Source organism: Mesoplodon mirus (genome assembly GCF_964341445.2).
Source record: "Mesoplodon mirus genome assembly, chromosome: 2".
In the NCBI taxonomy this organism is placed as follows: Eukaryota; Metazoa; Chordata; class Mammalia; order Artiodactyla; family Ziphiidae; genus Mesoplodon; species Mesoplodon mirus.
Window position 1 is genome coordinate 107,043,952 of NC_138977.1, and position 19,968 is coordinate 107,063,919.

General features: G+C 35.0%; 1 protein-coding gene across 9 annotated transcripts in view; it reads left to right on the forward strand.

Moving 5' to 3' along the window:
* Window positions 1–19,968, forward strand: part of JMJD1C (jumonji domain containing 1C) — a 331,205-nt gene that overhangs the window by 123,468 nt on the left and 187,769 nt on the right. For all 9 annotated transcript variants that reach the window (XM_082640256.1, XM_082640257.1, XM_082640258.1 and 6 more), the window contains one exon: window positions 19,288–19,452. Coding sequence is in view for 7 of the 9 variants with exons in the window: in XM_082640258.1 (XP_082496384.1) it covers window positions 19,288–19,452 (165 nt within the window). In the remaining 2 variants the exon portion in view is untranslated. The remainder of the gene's footprint in view (window positions 1–19,287; window positions 19,453–19,968) is intronic.

Consider the following 19,968-nt stretch of genomic DNA (forward strand, 5'->3'; position numbering starts at 1 on the left):
TATTGAAATATTTTAATGCGGTAATATTTATCTATTTTAAGTATACATTTTAACATAACTGTTCCCTCATGTCCCTTTGCCTTAAGTTCCCACTCCTGACTCCTGATCTCTCTTCTGTCAAAATAGTTTTGACTTCCCTAGAATTTAACATAAACAGACTCACACAATATATAGACTTTTGCGTCTGCCTTCTTTTTTTAGCTTTTTTCCCCCCTTTATTTTGTTCATCCATTGACCATGTTATAGACACATATTTAAGTTGATTCTGCTTTTTGACATTTATGGATAATGCTTTTCTGGACATGTGGATACAAATCTTTGTGTTGAGTATCTTTAGGAGATGCCTTGGAGTAGAATTGCTGGTGTGTATGGCAATTATGTAACATAATTATATAATTATTTTAATAGCCAAATTTTGGGGCATAGCACCTGGGGAATTAGATTGCTTACTTATGTTTGTGTTTGAGCAGACAAAATCTTCTATTGAAGATTTTGGTTGTGCCCCTTAATCTACTTCCTTGATGGTCATTCATTCAAACACATGCTGTGGTCAAAGAGGAGCTCAACCGTACCTTCTTCTTGATAGATTTTTAAATTTTAGCTATGCTCTCACATAAAGTACCTCCTCTCCAGGTTGCAGCAAAGCTCCCCAGTCTTTATCAAAAGACAACTGCAGTAAAAATTAGGGTAGATTGCTTAGTATACTCCATCTTCCAGATAGTCTAAACCTGCACTGTTCAGTAAGGTAGCCCTAGCCACATGTGACTATACAATGTAGCTTGTGTGAACTGAGATCTGATGTAAGTGTAAAATACACACAAACATTGAGGACTTAGTATAAATAAGCCTAAAATATTGCATGAATTGTTTTTGTTGATTGCACATTAAATGATATTTTCATATATATATATTTGAAAATATATTTGTAGAATTCACCTGTTTTTCTTCACTTTGTAAATGTGTCTAACAAAATTTAAAATTATATAGTTGGATCACATTTGTAGTTCATGTTGATTCTCTAGAATAGCACAGCTCTAAACTTACCTTCAGATGAATCTACAGATTAATTATTTATACTCCGTTGTTTTAGCCTGTCATAGAAAGTGATACTGAAGTGTACATAGGCCACTTGTAGGACTCCAAATTAAATGACTGCTTTTATTGTATCAGTGGTAACAATGCAATTATGGACATTTTTGTTTGTTTGTTTTTTTTGTTTTTTTCTGTACGCGGGCCTCTCACTGTTGCGGCCTCTCCCATTGTGGAGCACAGGCTCTGGACGCGCAGGCTCAGCGGCCATGGCCCACGGGCCTAGCCGCTCCGCGGCATGTGAGATCTTCCCGGACCGGGGCACGAACCCATGTCCCCTGCATTGGCAGGCGGACTCTCAACCACTGCGCCACCAGGGAAGCCCTATGGACATGTTTTTATATCACATAGTGAATACTGGCTTATTTAACTCATTATGTTTTGCTTGGCTCCTAGAAAGCTTTAGCTCCTCTGACAACCATAAATGCCATTAGGTAACCAACATTTGTGTACTCAGTCATACCTCTGGATTTATTGTGAAACACGTACAATCTAGAATATGTACAGATATCCTCATATCTTATAGTCTAAGAAAATATATAATTTCTCTTTCATTTTGAATGCAGTTCAGTTTGATGTATCTTTTGGGGAACATATTTTTTTTTCTATGTAGCACATGTTTGGGAACCTTTCCCTATACAGAAAATAAGTAATTGTGGGAAAAGTTTATAGGATAGCCTGCCATATTCTCACATAATATGGGAATTACTTATTTTTTTAACAGAATAGACTTGGTTGATCGTGTCACATATGAAATCCATAATTACAGAAACCATTATATTTATTAATTTATTTTTTTATTGTATATTACATATCCTTTCATTTATAACTCCTCACATGATAGCTTACTATCATTTTGAAAATATATTAGTAAAATTCATGTTTCTCTTCAGTTTTAAAATTCAGCTAACAGACATTTTTAAATTATTAAGGATTTTGTAGTTTTTAAGAAAAAGATTTAAAAAGAAAACTGCATCAATTGAAATTAATTAAAATCTTTAGATTTATTTATAAATAAGTTTCATTAAAATGCTAAGTGAAGTGAACACATATAAATGTTTGAGTCATAATTTAGTGTTTTAGTGTGCAACCAAATAATTCTGGATACAAAGACTGTTAAAGGTAACCCTGTCACCCTGAAAATGAAGGAAAAGATACATTGTACTACAGAATGAGGTAGAGCTGGTCTGTCTAATATGGTAGCCACCAACTACATGTGGCTGTTGAGCCCTTGAAATGTGGCTAGTCCCAGTTGAAATGTGCTATAAATATAATATACAAACTAGATTTTAAAGATTTAGTATGAGTAAAAGAATGTAAAAATCGCAACTTAAAATATTGCTTACTTGTTGAAATTATAACCTTTAGATATATTAGCTTAAAATGTATTTTAAAATTTCACCTGTCTTGTTTTTCCTTTTTTTATGTGGCTACTAGAAAGTTTAAATTTTCATTAGTTAAAATACAATTCTAAAAAATATTCAAGCAATGCAAAAGAAGGCAGAGAAAGAGGAACAGAACAAAAAACAGAGGTGACAAACAGAAAACTAGTAGTGAATTGATAGATTCAACCATATTAATAAGTACAATAAATACTAATGACTTAAACAGTCCAATTAAAAGACAGAGAATGTCAGAATGGATAAAACAGAAGTAAGATCCAAGCATATACGGTCCACCAGAAATTGACTTTAGATACAAAGACACAGATAGGTTGAAAGTAATGAACAGAAAAAGATAAACCATGTGTAGAGTAGCCATATGAGAGTTGATGTGGCTAAGGTACCCCTCAAGAAAGTATTAATAATCAGAAAAAAAGTGGGACAGTTCTGACATAACACTGACAAATATATGTGTACCTAATAACATAGCTTGAAAATACATAAGCAGAATTTTACAGAATGACAGAGATTTTGTCTAGAAAATTTCACAGTCATAGTTGGAGATTTTAACACCCTTCCTTCAGCAGTTGGTAGAACAACTACATAAAAAGCTAGCAAAGACATTAAAGATCCGAAAAGCTATCAATCACCTTGATTTAATTAATACATATGGAACACCTAAATAAATTTTAAAGTATGGATATAATACAAGAGTATATTCTTGGAACGTAGTGGAATTAAATTAGAAATCAATAACAGTATGATGTCTGGGGAAAACACCTCAAATGTTTAATATTAAACAATACACTTCTGGAAAATTGGTAGGTCAGAGAAGAAATCACAAGGGAAATTAGAAGTCATTTTGAACCGAATGATAATGAAAATATAGCACATCAGAATGTTAGTCCCTGAGAATGAATGTTGGTTTAGAGAGAAATTTATAAGTTTAAATACTTACATAAGAAAAGAAGGAAAGTAAAATCAGTGACCTAAGATTCCACCTTAAGAGAGAAAAAGAAGAGCAAATAAAACCCAAACTAAGAACAAGACAGGAAATAAAGATAAGAGTAGATTATTAAAATAGAAAATAAAAGGGAAAAAGTGAATAAACTGAGAATTTCTACCCTATCAGATTGTCCTTCATTCCCTTCTCTTCCCATATTGACAACATATCCATTTGGTGAACTTGTGGAGGAATATGCACTCTCAGACATTGTCTATTGGAATACAAAATGATGCAACCTCCTATACTAGGGAATTTAGAAATTTCTAGCTGAATTCATATTCATTTACTCTTTTTTTTTTTTAGAAGATGTTGGGGGTAGGAGTTTATTTATTAATTTATTTTTGCTGTGTTGGGTCTTCGTTTCTGTGTGAGGGCTTTCTCTACTTGTGGCAAGTGGGGCCACTCTTCATCGTGGTGCACGGGCCTCTCACTGTCGTGGCCTCTCTTGTTGCGGAGCATGGGCTGCAGACGCGCAGGCTCAGTAGTTGTGGCTCACGGGCCCAGTTGCTCTGCGGCGTGTGGGATCCTCCCAGACCAGGGCTCGAACCCGTGTCCCCTGCATTAGCAGGCAGATTCTCAACCACTGCGCCACCAGGGAAGCCCCTCATTTACTCTTTGATCCAGTAAATCTTATTTCTAGGAATATATCCCAAACATAGATTGGCATAAATACAAAATGACATGTGCACAAGGCTGCAGTCATAGCAGCCCCATTTATCATAACAAAAGACTGAAATAACCCATCAATAGGGTTGTGACTGAGTAAAACGTTCATCTACCCAATGAAATATTTTATAGGTATACAAGCAAATAAGCAATATCTTCTGTGACATGATGGCCAGTATACATATTATGAAATAAAAATAATAAGATATAGAAAAATTCATAAAGTATGTTATTTAACTAAATATATATATAGTATATGTGCATTTCTGTTTGATTTTTTTTAACCTAGGGATTAACCAAAAACTAATCCATCATAGGGAACAAGGATGGAAGGAATAGCTAGAGTTCTGTGAATATATATATATTTTTAGGTATGACTTTGAAACCATGTAAATGTTTTATGTAATTTTAAAACAAGTTTGAATCATTAAAAAATAAAGATCCTAAAAGTGAAAGCAAAATGAAGCAAAGAAGCATAAGTGGTATAATCATAGGAAGGAATTATTTTAAGTGACTTTATAACACAGTAACTTGATTGTACATGCCTAATAGGTTATACCCTAAGGACAAAAGAGCAACATAAAAACAATGTTTTCATTAATCACAGTGTTGGTATTCTTATTCCTAGATTGTTGTATATGTATTGTGCAACAAAGTAAATGGATTTGTGTTGGTGTCATTGTTTAACAGGTTCTTCAATATGGGAGAAATGAGATAGGAATATAAGATTGATGCTGTTTTAAAAAAAAATGTAGAATTTTATTTGGAAGTATCAAGACATACTAACTCTGACCAGTATATCTGACCAGCTCAGGAGTAATGAGCACTCCTAGAACCCAGATTGTTGTCTCTGAATGCTATTTCTTTTTGAGAAGTATGTATAGATATATGGTTGATTTCAGGTCTGAGGCAGGAGTTGGACAAGATGACCCTGGGGTATTTTGTTATTCTGGAAGCAAGGAAGCTATCAAAGACTACTAAGGTCATGTCTAGAAGACTCAGAAAGTAATTGAAGAGGCTCTCACTGGCCAAAGATGGGAAATTTGAAAGCAATAGGAATAAAAACTGCAGTGATTTGAAGCATTACTACATTTATTTAAATCCAAGAGTTTTTTGTTTTGTTTTTTTGCGGTATGCGGGCCTCTCACTGTTGTGGCTTCTTCCGTTGCGGAGCACAGGCTCCGGATGCGCAGGCTCAGCGGCCACGGCTCACGGGCCTAGCCGCTCCGCAGCATGTGGGGTCTTCCCGGACCGGGGCACGAACCCATGTCCCCTGCATCGGCAGGCAGACTCTCAACCACTGCGCCACCAGGGAAGCCCCAAGAGTTTTTAATAATGATCCCTCCCCTAAAAACCTCTCATTATTTACCATTCTGGGATGTTAGGATACTAACTCATTACAGTCTGTTTTCCATGGCCTTCCATATCTCTGAGTTCTGTATCCGTGGAGTCAACCAACCATGAATTGAAAATACTTGGGGGGAAGGGGGTGGATTTTAGAAAGTGAAACTTGAAATTGCTCAGCACTGATAACTAGTTACATAGCATTTACATTGTATGTACAGTTATTTACATGGCATTTACAATGCATTAGGTATTATACATAATCTAAAAATGATTTAACATACGTGGGGGGGCATAGGTTATACACAAATACTGCGCCATTTTAAATAAAGGACTTAAACATCGTGGATTTTGGTGTCCATGAGTGCGAGTTGCGGGGGGGGGGTAGTCCTGGAACCAGTCCCCTGCAGATATTGTGAGGGGCAACTGTATTTGAAAAACTCATAAAAATCGAGCATTTACTTTCCCTTTCTTAAACAAACTACCTCTTGGATACTGAAGATTTGATGAGGGGAATTTTCACTTATTAGACATATTCCAGATAGTAAATGAAGGAATGGTAAAATTTGTGTATCACTATTATGCAACTATCAGTGAAGTAGTGGATTTAGGCAATATTTGTCATTGGCTGCTATTACCACAGAAAGATATATGGTAATACATATATGCGTCAATGAAGAACACGGTACAGTGTGTGAGGTTGTCTTCTCTATCAGTTCAGAATTTAAGACTCTAGATTCAACAATTACAGAAAATACAGGGACAGAGGAACATGTTTAAAAATGCCATAGAAGTGTATAATCAGCAAAATACAGGTAACTGAAGACTGGAACGAATGACTTCTTTAACAAGAAAGTTGCAGGAGGAAAAGAGATGGTAGAACCTATATAAATAAAAAGATGTAAGAATCATGTCAACTAGTTGCAATTTGTGGAAGTTATTTGGGTCTTAATTTGAACAAACTGAAAAGGAAAAAAAAAGACTATCCTGGGAAACTTGAATGATGACTGATAATGAATAATTCTGCAGAATTAACAATTTTTTTTTTAGTATAAAGAAGATTGGCCATGAGGTGAAAATTGTTGAAGCTAGATGATGGACACATGGGAATCCATTGTTATTTCTCTATATAATGAAAAGTTAAGAGCTTCCCTGGTGGCGCAGTGGTTGAGAATCTGCTTGCTAATGCAGGGGACAGGGGTTCGAGCCCTGGTCTGGGGAGATCCCACATGCGTGGAGCAACTAGGCCCATGAGCCACAACTACTGAGCCTGTGTGTCTGGAGCCTGTGCTCCGCAACAAGAGAGGCCGCTATAGTGAGAGGCCCACGCACCGTGATGAAGAGTGGCCCCCGCTTGCCACAACTAGAGAAAGCCCTCGCACAGAAACGAAGACCCAACAGAGCCAACAATAAATAAATAAACAAATGAGGGGTTTAAAAAAAAAAAAGTTAAAACTAAAATAGAACAATTAGATTTTTCAAGATATCTTTTCTTGTATCCAAAAATCTGTCAGTAATCTAATCTAGCATACTAAATAGTTGAAGAATTATTTATGAATTTAAGTGTTTGTGCCTTTCACTCTCTTGTGGTGGAGAACCATAGATTAAAAGATGAGATCAGTTAAATAGTGGTGATTTTCATTTGAAGGGCTGTGTGGATATTTATTAAATTCAGGCATTATAGTTGACCTAATCAGAATTAAGAGAGCAAAACAATTTTTGTTGATAGGGTTTGATAGAAGGAAAAATTCATTCCGTGAGTTTGATTGTTGAAAAAATGCGTAATTTAAATCCAGTCTTGTAAAATCTTTCTTCAGCTGAAAAAAACGGAAATACAGTTAAGTGTACCATCTGTTGGTTTCCTTTTTTTGGCTGAACAAAGGGAAAGTCCTTAGGTGTAGCACAAGGCATACCTAATAACTCTGTGCCAGTGACCCCTTGTGCCTATGATGAAAAGGTATCGTTAGTTTCTCTTTAAAAAATTGGGGTATCCCCTTCTATGAGCTCCTGGAAACAAAACATTTGCAAGTTTATAAATAAGTTCCATATCTTAAATTTTCTGGGACCTGACATTCTTGTCCTTTTCGTTTTAGGGCATGCTCTTCTCTTTCAGCTGAAGTTGCTACATTACCAGTTATATGGCATTTGGGGAGTGTGTGTGTGTTTAATTTCAGGTTGTTAGTGTTTGCATAGCTCTTTCCTCACCCTCACTTCTACTTCCACATTTGCCTTTTCAAAGCAAAAAATGGGAAGTGTGGAGTTGGGTATGTCAGAGGACTTACATTCTTTCTTTCTGTTTCTCAAGGAAAAAGGATCCTGGAATCAACCCATACCATGATAATGTACAATTGCAGAAATTTCTGGCCCATCAGAATATATGATTGCCATCCCATTATTTTATTCTTTACCCCAAAAGGCATATGAAGCTTTATAGTAGAATACCAATAAGTATAATACTATTACATCATTCCTTTGGGAGAAGGCAGTGGCATAATTTTCCATCATGCTCATTCCTCCTTCTTTACCTTTTCATTTAAATTTTCTACTTATTTTTTTTTATTTTAATTAGAGTAAAATTTACTTCTTTTGGTGAACAGTTCTTTGAGTTAGGACAATGGCATTGTAGGGTAACCTTTACCACAATCAACATGTATAACAGTTGAATCAGTCTCCCATAGAATTTTCTTTTGTTACCACTCCTTTGTAGTCAAACCTTCAAATCCTCCACCCCCTTTAACCCTGGACAATTAATAATCAATTCTCAGTCCTTGTTTTGTCTTTTCCCGAATGTCATATGTATAGAACCATATAATAGATAACCTTTTGAGTCAGGCTTCTTTCAGTTATCCTAATGCATTTGAGATTTATCCATATTGTTGCATGTATCAGTAGTTTCTTCCTCTTTATTGCTGAGAAATATTTCATTATATGGATATACCATAGTTTGTTCATCCATTCCCTGTTTGTGTTGTTTGTAGCTTTTGTCTATTAAAAGTAAAACTGCTCTAAACATTCATATACAGGCTTTTGTATAAGTACAAGTTTTATTTCACAAGGCTGAAATTTTAGCCATACAGTTAGGTATGCAGTAATATCTCATTGTGCTTTTTATTTGCGTTTCTCCAATGACTAATGATTTTGAGTATCTTTTCATTAGCTTATTTGCCACCTGTATATCTTCTTCAGTGAAGTATCTGTTCAAATCTTTTCCTATGTTTTTCGATTGCTTTGTTTTCATTCTGCTGAATTTTGGCAGTTCTTTATATATCCTGGATACAAGTCTTTTGTCAGATAAACAATTTAGAAATGTTTTTGTCCTGTCTGTGGCTTTTCATTTTCTTAACATTGTCTTTCCCAGAGCAAAAACTTTAAATTTTGATGCCATCTAAGTAATTACATTTTTTTCTTTTATGTTTTGTGCTTTTGAAGTCATTTCTAAGAATTATTTGCCACAAAGACTTTTTTCCAAAAAGTTTTAGGTTTTACGTTTAACTGTTTTGGCCTACGTTTGGTATATGGTGTGAAGTATGGATTGAAGGGTTTTGGGGGGTTTTGTTTTGTTTAGTTTGCATGGGGGTGTCCAGTTATCCCAGCATCATTTGTTGAAAAGGTTATCTCCTTTGAATTGCATTTGTACATTTGTCAAAAATCAGTTGTCAGTTCTATATGGATCTGTTTCTGGACTTTATTCTCTTACAATCATTTGTGTGTCTTTTGTCACTACCACACTGTCTTGATTAATGTAGCTTTGTAGTGCATCTTGAAACCAATTAGTGTGAGTCATCCAACTTTTTTCTTCTTTCTTGAAGTTGTTTGGTCTATTTTATAACTTTTTGCCTCTCATATAAATTTAAGAGTCTGCAAAAACCCTGCTGGGATTTTTATTGGAATTGCATTGAGTTTATAGATCAATTGGGGGGAAATTTTACTTCTTTTTAAGAATATTGAGTCTTTAAAGTAACAAACACAGTGTATCTGTCCTTTTATTTAGACCTTCATTTTTTAAAATGCGAGTTTTGTAATTTTCTCATACACGTCCTAAACTTATTTTGATCAATTTCTGCTACTTTTTATTATCTTAAGATACTGCTAACTGCTTTGATGCGAATCAGGAGTGTATGGCGTTATATATTCTCTTCCCGCCCAAGACTCCAGAAACCAAGGTGCCTCTCTCAGGTTTCTGGGCTCTGGTGCTTAGTCTCAGCTTCAGTCAGAGATCAGTCTCTGTCAAACTGGATTGCTGGCCCACCATGATAGAAAGAGTCCATTATTTATTTATGGTTGAATTCTGTTAGGGATAAAGGTATATTTTGTCAGAATGCACATACAGTCTCAAAGGTGCAAGTTATTTGTTTTTTTTGAGAGGAGGGATATTCCTCATGTTTATTTTCTCATAAATTTAAAAATTCATACTTTTATCTGCCAGATGGAGCTATTCTTTATAGTTGAAGTAAGGTAAAGTCTTAATGGTAACTATGTGCTTTTTAGACATGACTCAGCAAATTCATAATAAAACCTGTTGCTAGCCACAGTATCCTTGAGGCAGAAAGAAAAGTACAATCATAAATTTATTGCTAGGGCTTCCCTGGTGGCACAGTGCTTGAGAGTCCGCCTGCCGATGCAGGGGACACGGGTTCGTGCCCCGATCTGGGAAGATCCCACATGCCGCGGAGCGGCTGGGCCCGTGAGCCATGGCCGCTGGGCCTGCGCGTCCGGAGCCTGTGCTCCGCAGCGGGAGAGGCCACAACAGTGAGAAGCCTGCGTACGGCCAAAAAAAAAAAAAAATTTATTGCTAAAAAATTAATTGGGGGGGGCTCCAAAAGTACAACAAATTGGCTTTACATTTTTTACATAGATCCACTAATAGATTTTCTAGCCCTATGAGGTAGATGGCCTAAAACTAGGTTCCTGGAAATAAGCAAAGGTATATTCCATATTTTGATCATTGCTTGGTAGGTTATCCTCTTTATGTTTACAGGAAACACCACACAGGGCTCTCTATTCTTGAAAATACATGAAAGATAATTTGGCAGCCCAGGAAATTTAAATGGTTTCAGACTCAATTTAAGATCAAAGGGTCTGAGGCCAAGGAAGTCCAGATGATCTCCACAAAGTAAGTGTCAAGGATCTGTGGTGATAATTGTGTCTTGGAATACAGCATATATGGGTGAGACACCTAATAATAATTGTGCAATGACCCTTTGTAATGACACCTGCTATCCTTTAATACAGGTATCAGCCAAGTATATGATAGGGATGAAACATAATGAGGTCATTCTCCTATGCCTAGAGTAATTCTCGTATCTAAAATGTTTAGCAAGGATAGTAAGCCCTAGTTTTCAATTCAAAAAGTAAAAATAGGGGCTTCCCTGGTGGTGCAGTGGTTGGGAGTCCGCCTGCTGATGCGGGGGACACGGGTTCGTGCCCCGGTCCGGGAGGATCCTGCATGCCGCAGAGCGGCTGGGCCTGTGCGTCTGGAGCCTGTGCTCCGCAGTGGGAGGGGCCGCAGCGGTGAGAGGCCCACGTACTGCAAAAATAAATAAATAAATAAAAATAAAACAATAAAAATAAAAAGACTTGGAATCTTACGGTTTTCTTTCTGCAATAGAAAAAATAAATATCTACCTTAAAATGAGTGCACAATTTTAGTATGAGTGTACTTATTCTGATAGTGAATATTCTGATACCATTATTTAAGAATTCTGTTAGTTTTAGTTATAATTTCAGATGACTTAACTGCTTAAGGTGCTGTTGATGTCTCAAAAGTTAGGTGGCTGAAATTTCTTTCCCCAGTGCTCTTCATAACACTCTTTACTGGCACTGTCTTGAGACTTTAGGTTGGTAGGAAAAGTCTTGTATAATTGTTCAAATACAAATTCTGATATTGAATACTGTGTTAGTTAACTGGAAGTGTAGAAGTATTAAAGAAGGACTGATTAACTTTAAGTAATATACTAGTAGTGAATTTTGACAGTGACTAAAGACAGTTGTTTCATTCTGATGGTCTAACTTTTTTTTTTAAATCATTGAGTAATGTTTTATTGTATGGATGTACCACAACTTGTTTATCTGTTCACCTATTGAAAGACATTTTGGTTACTTCCAAATTTTGGCAATTATGAATAAAGCTGGTGTATGAATGTTATAGAATATGTGTTAAATACATTAGCCATTTGCATGAGAGTTTTCTAAAATACATTTCTGCATCATCTTAGATGATTCTGGATATAAATTTAGACTTTTTCTGCATCACTCATTAAACAGATATTTATTACAAACTAGTAGTAGAGGGGACAAACATTAAATATACACAGACATTTCATTTGTGTCAAATGATACAAAGTATATGGTGCTATGAAAGTAAATGATAGAGGGTTTTTAAAAAAATGTTTTGCGTATATTTTTCAATTAAATGCCCATTTAATATAAATTATAATACAGTGATACTATTTTCTGACCAATTTTGAGTCCTAGGGTAAAAGATTTTCTAGTCTTCATGAAACTTTTTTATAGTTTTTAGAATGCTATGGAATCATGTCTTCAGAGGCTCTCTCCCTGTTTTGCTTTTATAATCTACGTTAGACTTGGAAACTAGATAATGTAGTTTATTATTATTATTATCTTTATACTAGTGTCAGTAAGGTCTGACACAAGACGAGAGAGTTTACCTTTGGGTAAAGTGCATTTGCCTGTAGGGAATGGAATTTGTAACATCTTTCTTGGCTCGTTAGGAGCCTTTTAGCTCGTGTTTTAGTTCTGTTGTATTTTAGATGGATAGCAGTGCTATTGTCCTACATAAAAATAATATATTTAGAACACAGTACATTTTTGCTCAGATATATTTGTTTCTGCCTTTCAAGGTACACTTTCCTCTATTACTTAGTTTTCTTCATTGATAAAATAAGTAGCATGTTTCTCGATCCCAATTAATTAAATATTTTATTAACATACATATGAACAGTTAGATCGAGAAACAGAAGTGTATTTTAATTTTATGACTCACTTACCAATGCCCCAGTGCTGAGTTCTTTATAAATAGTATAAAGAAAGGACATTCACCACTGCTTTACATTGTTATAGCAAGTCTTTATTTCTGTGGTAACTTTCTTAAAAATCTATTTCAGAAGGTAAATGGAGGAAATTAACAGTACAAAAAAAAAAAATAAAAGCAGAAGTAGTTTTCAGTACTGTGAAAATAAGGAATAAAAGTACTTGATTTTTTTATCAAAGAAATATATTTTACCTCTGGCCAACTCTTTGAGAAGTTACTTAACTGGAAAACCAAATCTGAAAAGAAGAGTATCAGTGATGATTTTGAGCTGCCTCAGCTACTGCCTATTACACTGTCTTCTGGAGCCCAGTTAAAGAAAGACCACATGGTTATAGACAACAACATAGTATAGTCTCTGTTATAGATAGGGGGAGGAAAGACCCAGTTTTTTATTAAGTTCTTTTACAAGAAGGAAGGAACAAAGCATCTTGTAGCTGCAAGAGAAAGCTATGAAAGGGGTCACTGGATTTGGAGTTGGTAGCAGTAATAGCGGCAGAAAAGTTTTGAGAATGGCTTGCCAGTTGGGTGATTGAAAGTAGAAGACTGCTAGCATAAATTTTCAAAACTGTGGAGCTCTAGGACTGAGCTTAAGAGGCTAATAATCAATTGCTAAGGAAAAAAAAATCAAAAGCTAACATACTTACTAGACGATTGATACTCATGTTGTGTTGTAAGATTTCCAACCTACTTTTAAAAGTACTCCTAGAATTGGAATGATATATTATGGGAGCTTCTGCATTTGACCTCTTTTCTATAAAAACATTAATAGTTAATACAATTTCTAATCATGTCTCAAAAGACCAAAACCAGAATTTAAGTCTTCTCTAAACAAATTATGTTGGGGATTTATTAACAAGCATTTGTAGTATTCAGGACTTTGCATTTAACTTAGGTTTTTCTTTGTTATATATTTAGTTGCTCTCCCTCTCCTTTAAACTCTTGAGTTACATCCTAATGCCTTCAGTTTTGTAAACTATTCCCAGGAATCCCTTTTAACCCATAGAAGAGCTCTCTTCATTAATTCATTCCTGTGCTTTAAAAGCATCCCCAGGGCTTCCCTGGTGGCGCAGTGGTTGAGAGTCCGCCTGCCGATGCAGGGGACACGGGTTCGTGCCCTGGTCCGGGAAGATCCCACATGTCGTGGAGCGGCTAGGCCCGTGAGCCATGGCCACTGGGCCTGCGCGTTCAGAGCCTGTGCTCCTCAACGGGAGAGGCCACAACAGTGAGAGGCCCACGTACTGCAAAAAAAAAAAAAAGCATCCCCAGAGTTTGTGCTCCTGGAAAGCTTTTTCCTCCTTGTTTGGTAAAGCTCCTTCTCTCTCTTCCGCATCATCTTTTATATTGTCTAGAAACTACTGTGGTCTCTAAAATGCCTCCTTATGCTAAAAAAGAGCTGAACTGATGGTTTTTGTCCTTTTTAGCCGTTTTCAGTTGTGTATCATTTGAATAATTGTCCAAAAGTCATAAATTGCTTAACTTCTCTTTGCCTTAGTTTTCTCTTTTGTAAAACCTTACCCAACACATTGTAAGCCCTCAAATTTTAGCTGCTGCTATCATTACTAATGTTATAGACTTGGTGTTTGTGTCCCCCCAAATTCATATGTCCTAACTCCCAATGTGAAGGTATTTGGAGGTGGGGTCTTTGGGAGATAATTAGGGTTAGGTGAAGTCATGAGGCTGGGACTCTCATGGTTGAATTAGTGCCCTGATAAGAAGAGACCATCTGTGCTCCCACAAAGAAGAGGTCATGTGAGCAAACAGTGAGAAGGCAGCTTGTCTACAACCAAGGAGAGAGTCCTCCTCATAAACAGACCTTGCTCTATTCAGTCTTCCAGCCTCTGGAACTGTGAGAAAATAAGTTTTTGTTGTTTATGGTATTTTGTTAAGGCAGCACAAGCAGACTAAGACAGTCATCATCATCAATGATATTATGTTAAATACTATGCATAATTTATCCAAAAGATAGTAGTATATATACTGAATTATATAATGTAATAAGGAACTTTGAAGATGATGGGAATATAATTCTTTTTCATTAGATGTAAAGAAGGTAATTGTAACTTAAGCATCTTTGAATAGTTTGCATTTCTTGATGCATCTTGTTGTTCACCAAGTAGTAAGACTATTAGGTAAGTAATTCATAGAGAAGAGGAGTAAGCAATATAGATATTGAAAGCACGCTTAGTCTCTTTTATTAAACAATATAGATACTGAAAGCAAGCTTGGTCTCTTTTATTTTACTATTTGCTATCTTTGTTTGACCCTTTTTCTCATTTTGCCCCCTAGGGCTCTAACTTGCAGACTCATTGTGGAAAATCTTAGGGCCATTTTAAGTGTGTGGTTCTTCTACCTTTACGCCACAAAGGAGTCAGCTACCCAGACATCCCTCTCTATTCAAGTGATTTATCACTTGCTGTGTGCATCACCTTGTAGGGACTATGCTGCTGTGTAACTGTGAAGCCTCTTAGAAGCTATTTTATTGTTTTCATTGACTCCATCCATCATTTACTAGGTGTTTGACCTTAGGCAACTAATTTCTCTGTATCTCAGTTTCTGCTTTTGAAAAAGTTGATCCTAATAGTGCCTACTTACAGGGTATATGTAATGATTAAATGGCTTAATATATGGACATAGCAGGCACTATTGAAGTGTTAGCTGTTTTTGTTGTTACTGGTATTGCTTTTATTTCCATTATCAATAATACTGGTTAACTCTGATAGAGGTTTGAATGCCCCTTGGGAAATGAATGATTATCTGTGATCCCCAGACTATTTTAGAATTTTTAGAACCTAGATTTATATATCACAATGTGTATTGTAATTTTACTTGTGATTGTCATTACAGTAATATACTGTTTTGGTGTGAATATGTATTGGACTCCTCTGTAGAATTGTCCTTATGATTTTATTTTTAGTTCACCATAGCAAATTTAATATAACTACACAGAATATAATACTTGTTTATTAAAATGTTGGATTTTATCATACCTACTAGGATGGCTGTAATAAGAAAAAGAGAGAGGAAATAGCAGAAGCCACTTAACATTGTTTCAAAATGCTTATACCTTGGATTACGTCAGACTATTTCTCAGGTTTAATTCTAAATTTACAGTTCATTATTTTCTAAGATCAACCTATTTCTTTAAAGTAATTCTTAGATTTATTGATTATTGCTCAACATACCCTTTGTTTAAGCTTGGACTAGTTCATGAGTGCCTATTAATTTTGACCCTTTTTAATGTTAATAAAAGTGTAAACTTTTGAAGTAACCTAAAATTATGGTTACATTTGTTTACGTTTTTTGTAAAGTAAAATTAAAAAGAGACCTAGCTTCCTTATTTTATATAATTTACATGAAATTATTTTCTGTAATGTCTTTTTTGTCTTAACTAATAAATGAAGTCACCAAATGATTTTAATTTTGTTTTCACAATTTCTTCCAATAATCTAGAAAACTTATTTTAAATACGACTCTAGACCAGTAATAATAGAAACATTACTTTGTTGATTTATCGTATTCCTCTATTTCATTACTTACTTTTATATAAAATATCTGCTTACAAAATATCTTTTGAAATAAATATGCTTTATTCATTAGAGAGGAAGGTAAACTAACCTAATCTGCTATAATTACCATTTTAATTTGATAATTTAATTTTTAACATGTATGAATTAATAAGCCATAGTTAAACATTTCTGATTTTGTAAAGGCATAGGGCATTTTTTAATGTTTTGAGTAAAACATTTACTGTATTACACTTTAAACCCCATTAATTTACTATCTAGTTACCTACCTCCTTGAGTATTTGGGCAGAGATGACCAGGTTTTGGCCCCCCCTTGATTTCTTTTTTTGTTTGTTTGTTTATAAAAGCTATTTTAAAAGGTTATGTATGTTATTTATATATATTCTTTTTCATATTCTTTTCCATTATGGTTTATCACAGGATATTGAATATAGTTCCTTGTGCTATATAGTAGGACGTTATTGTTTATCCATCCTATATATAATATTCAGTTTGCATCTGCTAATCTCCCTCCTCTCCCTCCCCCTTGATTTCTTATTACCAAATTATTTATATAAATTTGTAGACAGGTAAATCGTGTGAAAAAACTAGTTTGTTTTTCCCCCTACTGCTATTTTATAGAAAAATATTAAGTACCCCATAATAGAAGATTTTATGGACAAAGAAATTGGGAAAAATCTCACAGTATAAACTCTCTTATTATTAATAATGCATAATGAACACTGGCATGTTAAAAGACTTGAGAAGACCTCTGGTAAAATTAGACATTTGTTACTTTAACTGATTAGTTCATGAACTTTGTGCATGACTTATTTGGCTTCCCTAATGCTTATTTATATACAAAGACATGATGATTCTATAATATAGATTATATTTTGAGAAATGTTAGTGTAGTCTAACGCTTTTATTTTTAACATTAAAGATTCTTAGAGTCTAAGTAGTTTTAGCCTGTGGTGGCTGGTTGGTTTTGGCAGGATCAAGCCTGGGAACTCTTCATAGTTCTCACATGACATTATGTAGATCCCCACCCTTCCTTTGCAGTAAATAAAAAGATGAGGCCTGCATTGCACTAAATTGATATAACATCAACATTATTATTATTATTATTATTGAAACCATGGTAAAAATAACTAAATTTGTCTTACATCATTTGATTTTACAGCAGAAACAGTTGTGTGACTTTAATTTTCTTTATAAATGTCATTGAATAGAGTATATTGTGAAAGAATAGGGGCTTTTCCTAGTTACTGGTCATTGTTTTATTTTGTAGAAAAATAAGAGATACACACACACACACAACTGTCTAACTATTTATCTACCTACCTACCTGTCTGTCTACAGTCAAATCTCAAATCCTTCACTGTTCTTGATAGTACGGAGGTAAATTGGCTGCATAGCAACGAAGTAGCAGAATGTCTAGTTTTAGTTTCCTTTTGTCCCCAAGGTCCTAGCAGATTTCCTAAAACTGCCTATGACGCTGTCCATGCAAGATAAACTATGAGTTTAGAAAGTTCACTTCAAGCTGAAAGTTTTAATTTTATATCAAGGGCTTTGCATTTGGAAGAATTTACATTGAATATGTCCTTTTAGATAAAGAGATGTATATAAACCTTGGTTCTTTAGGTTCTTCGCTGAAATATTTTGTCAACAAGACCATATTACTGTCCATGAGGGGAAAGCAAAGATAGTGCTACGGTTTTCCTGAGCCTTATCTCAGCTTCAGTTTCCTGGAGTTTCCCAAAACCCATTTATACCCCAATTGAGTAATTGAGAATCTTGAAAGATTTAAAGTAGTGGAGAAAGTGGTATAGTTTGAAATATTTGCATTTGTACCTCAGCTCAACCCCTAAGGATGCATTTTTAGAAGAAGCCAACAGAGCTTCTTCTGTGCCTTCATGTGAATAACGATGAACAGAGATTAAATCCTTGAACAATGTATTTCTCTTTCCCAATTCTAATAGGTAAACATATCTAACTAGCTTCCTAATGGGCAGGAGCACAGATATCTCAAAATCAAACATATGTTTTAGCAGTTTGCCTCCATGTTTAAAAGTCGACTGCAAGAGACAGGAGATACGTAATATTTGTTAAGCACTTTGTATGTATGCAGCACTGCAGTGAACACTAAAACAGTTTTGCCCTCAGTGAGCTTGTACCCATTATTTGATTATATACTAATATAAACTGGGGGAAGAAACTGCTTGTAAATGTTCAAATGTTTGAATCGAAGTGGGGGTTCTAAACATCCTCTAAGAACTTGAACAAGGCCAGAAGAACAAACAGAATTTAAATAAGTGGAAACTGAAACACTTCAGGTGTAAGGGAGCAAAAGATGGGTGGAAAAAAAAAAAGAAGACGGCCTCCAGCATAACTCATAATGTAATAGGGAGGACAGCTCTATGAATGAAAAGGATGACAGTGGGGAAAGAAGAGTTGAATGATTGAATGACTTAGCATAGAAGCGTCAGCTTCAGTTTTCCAAATACAACACACTTGTCTTTTTCCTGTTTTGGTGGAAAAGCTTTCGGTCTTTCATCATTATGATTCAGCTGTGAGATTTTCATTATTATCTTCATTAAGTTAAGGTAGTTTCCTTCTATTCCTAGTTTGACTATTTTTATAATGACAGGGTGTTGAGTTTGTCAAATGCTTTTTCTTTGTCAGTTAAGATGGTCATGTAGTTTTCTTCATTCTGTTAATGTGGTATATTACATTGATGGATTTTTCATATGTTGAACCATCGTTGCACTGCCTCCTGTCTTTGTAATTAAAGTTTTATTGGAACAAAGCCAAACTCATTTCTTTACATATTGTCTGTGGCTACTTTGATACTACAAAGTCAGAAATTAGTTATGACAGAGGCTATATGGTTTGCAAAGCCTAAAATATTTACTATTTGGTCCTCAGAAAACATTTCCTGACTTCTGCTTCTAGAATCATCAGTATCAACATAGTTCTTTAGTATGTCTTTAGTAGATATTCGCTGGTCTGTACTGACCAATATTGTGTAAATCGCTTTTCTTAATAAACTTACAGTTTATCTTCCTGCCATACAATAAGTAAGGGTTATAATTTGGTTAAGGAGATGTTAGATAATGATTTTTAAGAGAAGTACTAATTTGAATAATGAATTTGTTAATGGCTTTTCTAATTTAACTTCATGGCTTATATTTTAAAATATCACACTCTGCGTTGTTTATGGAGTTTATGTTTTCTTTTCCATAGGTGTATGTGGAATTTGATCATCTTGAGTGGGATAAACGAGAGTGGGTTAAAGTTTATGAAGATTTTTCAACCTTCTTGGTGGAATACCACTTAATCTGGGCCAGAAGGAACAACCCTAGCCAGACTCAGGGATCAAAGAGCAAACAGATTCAGTGGCCTGCATTGGTAAGATCTATATTCCTATTTCATTAAGCATTTTCAGTTGTTTGTTTTAAAAGAATAAGAGCTAAATATAAGTTTAGATTTATCTTAGTGATTACAGGTTAATATTCCTGAGGAGGCTCGGCAGTATCTGGCGGATATTTCAAAATACTGCTTTCATTTTGTTAAAGAATTCTGTGTGTCTTTTTGTTAGTATTCTTTCAGCATATTTAGTCCATAAATAGTTTATTCTGTTCAGCTAGGGGAAACATGAATTGACAACTGCTGAGAGATACTTGATTGATTTGTATGCAGTGTGAAAGAACTGTGTTGAATGAGACTTTGTAGGTGAACGATAAGAGGGTACTTTTTATAAATCATTCAGTAGCATATAATTTTCCTTAGTTCGTTAAATTTTGTCAAAATTGAGTGAGTCATTGTGGATAATAGCAGATATTTAATGTGAAATTCCAGTTGACCCTTGAACAACATGGGTTTGAACTGTGGGGTCCACTTATACATGGATTTTTTTCAATAAAT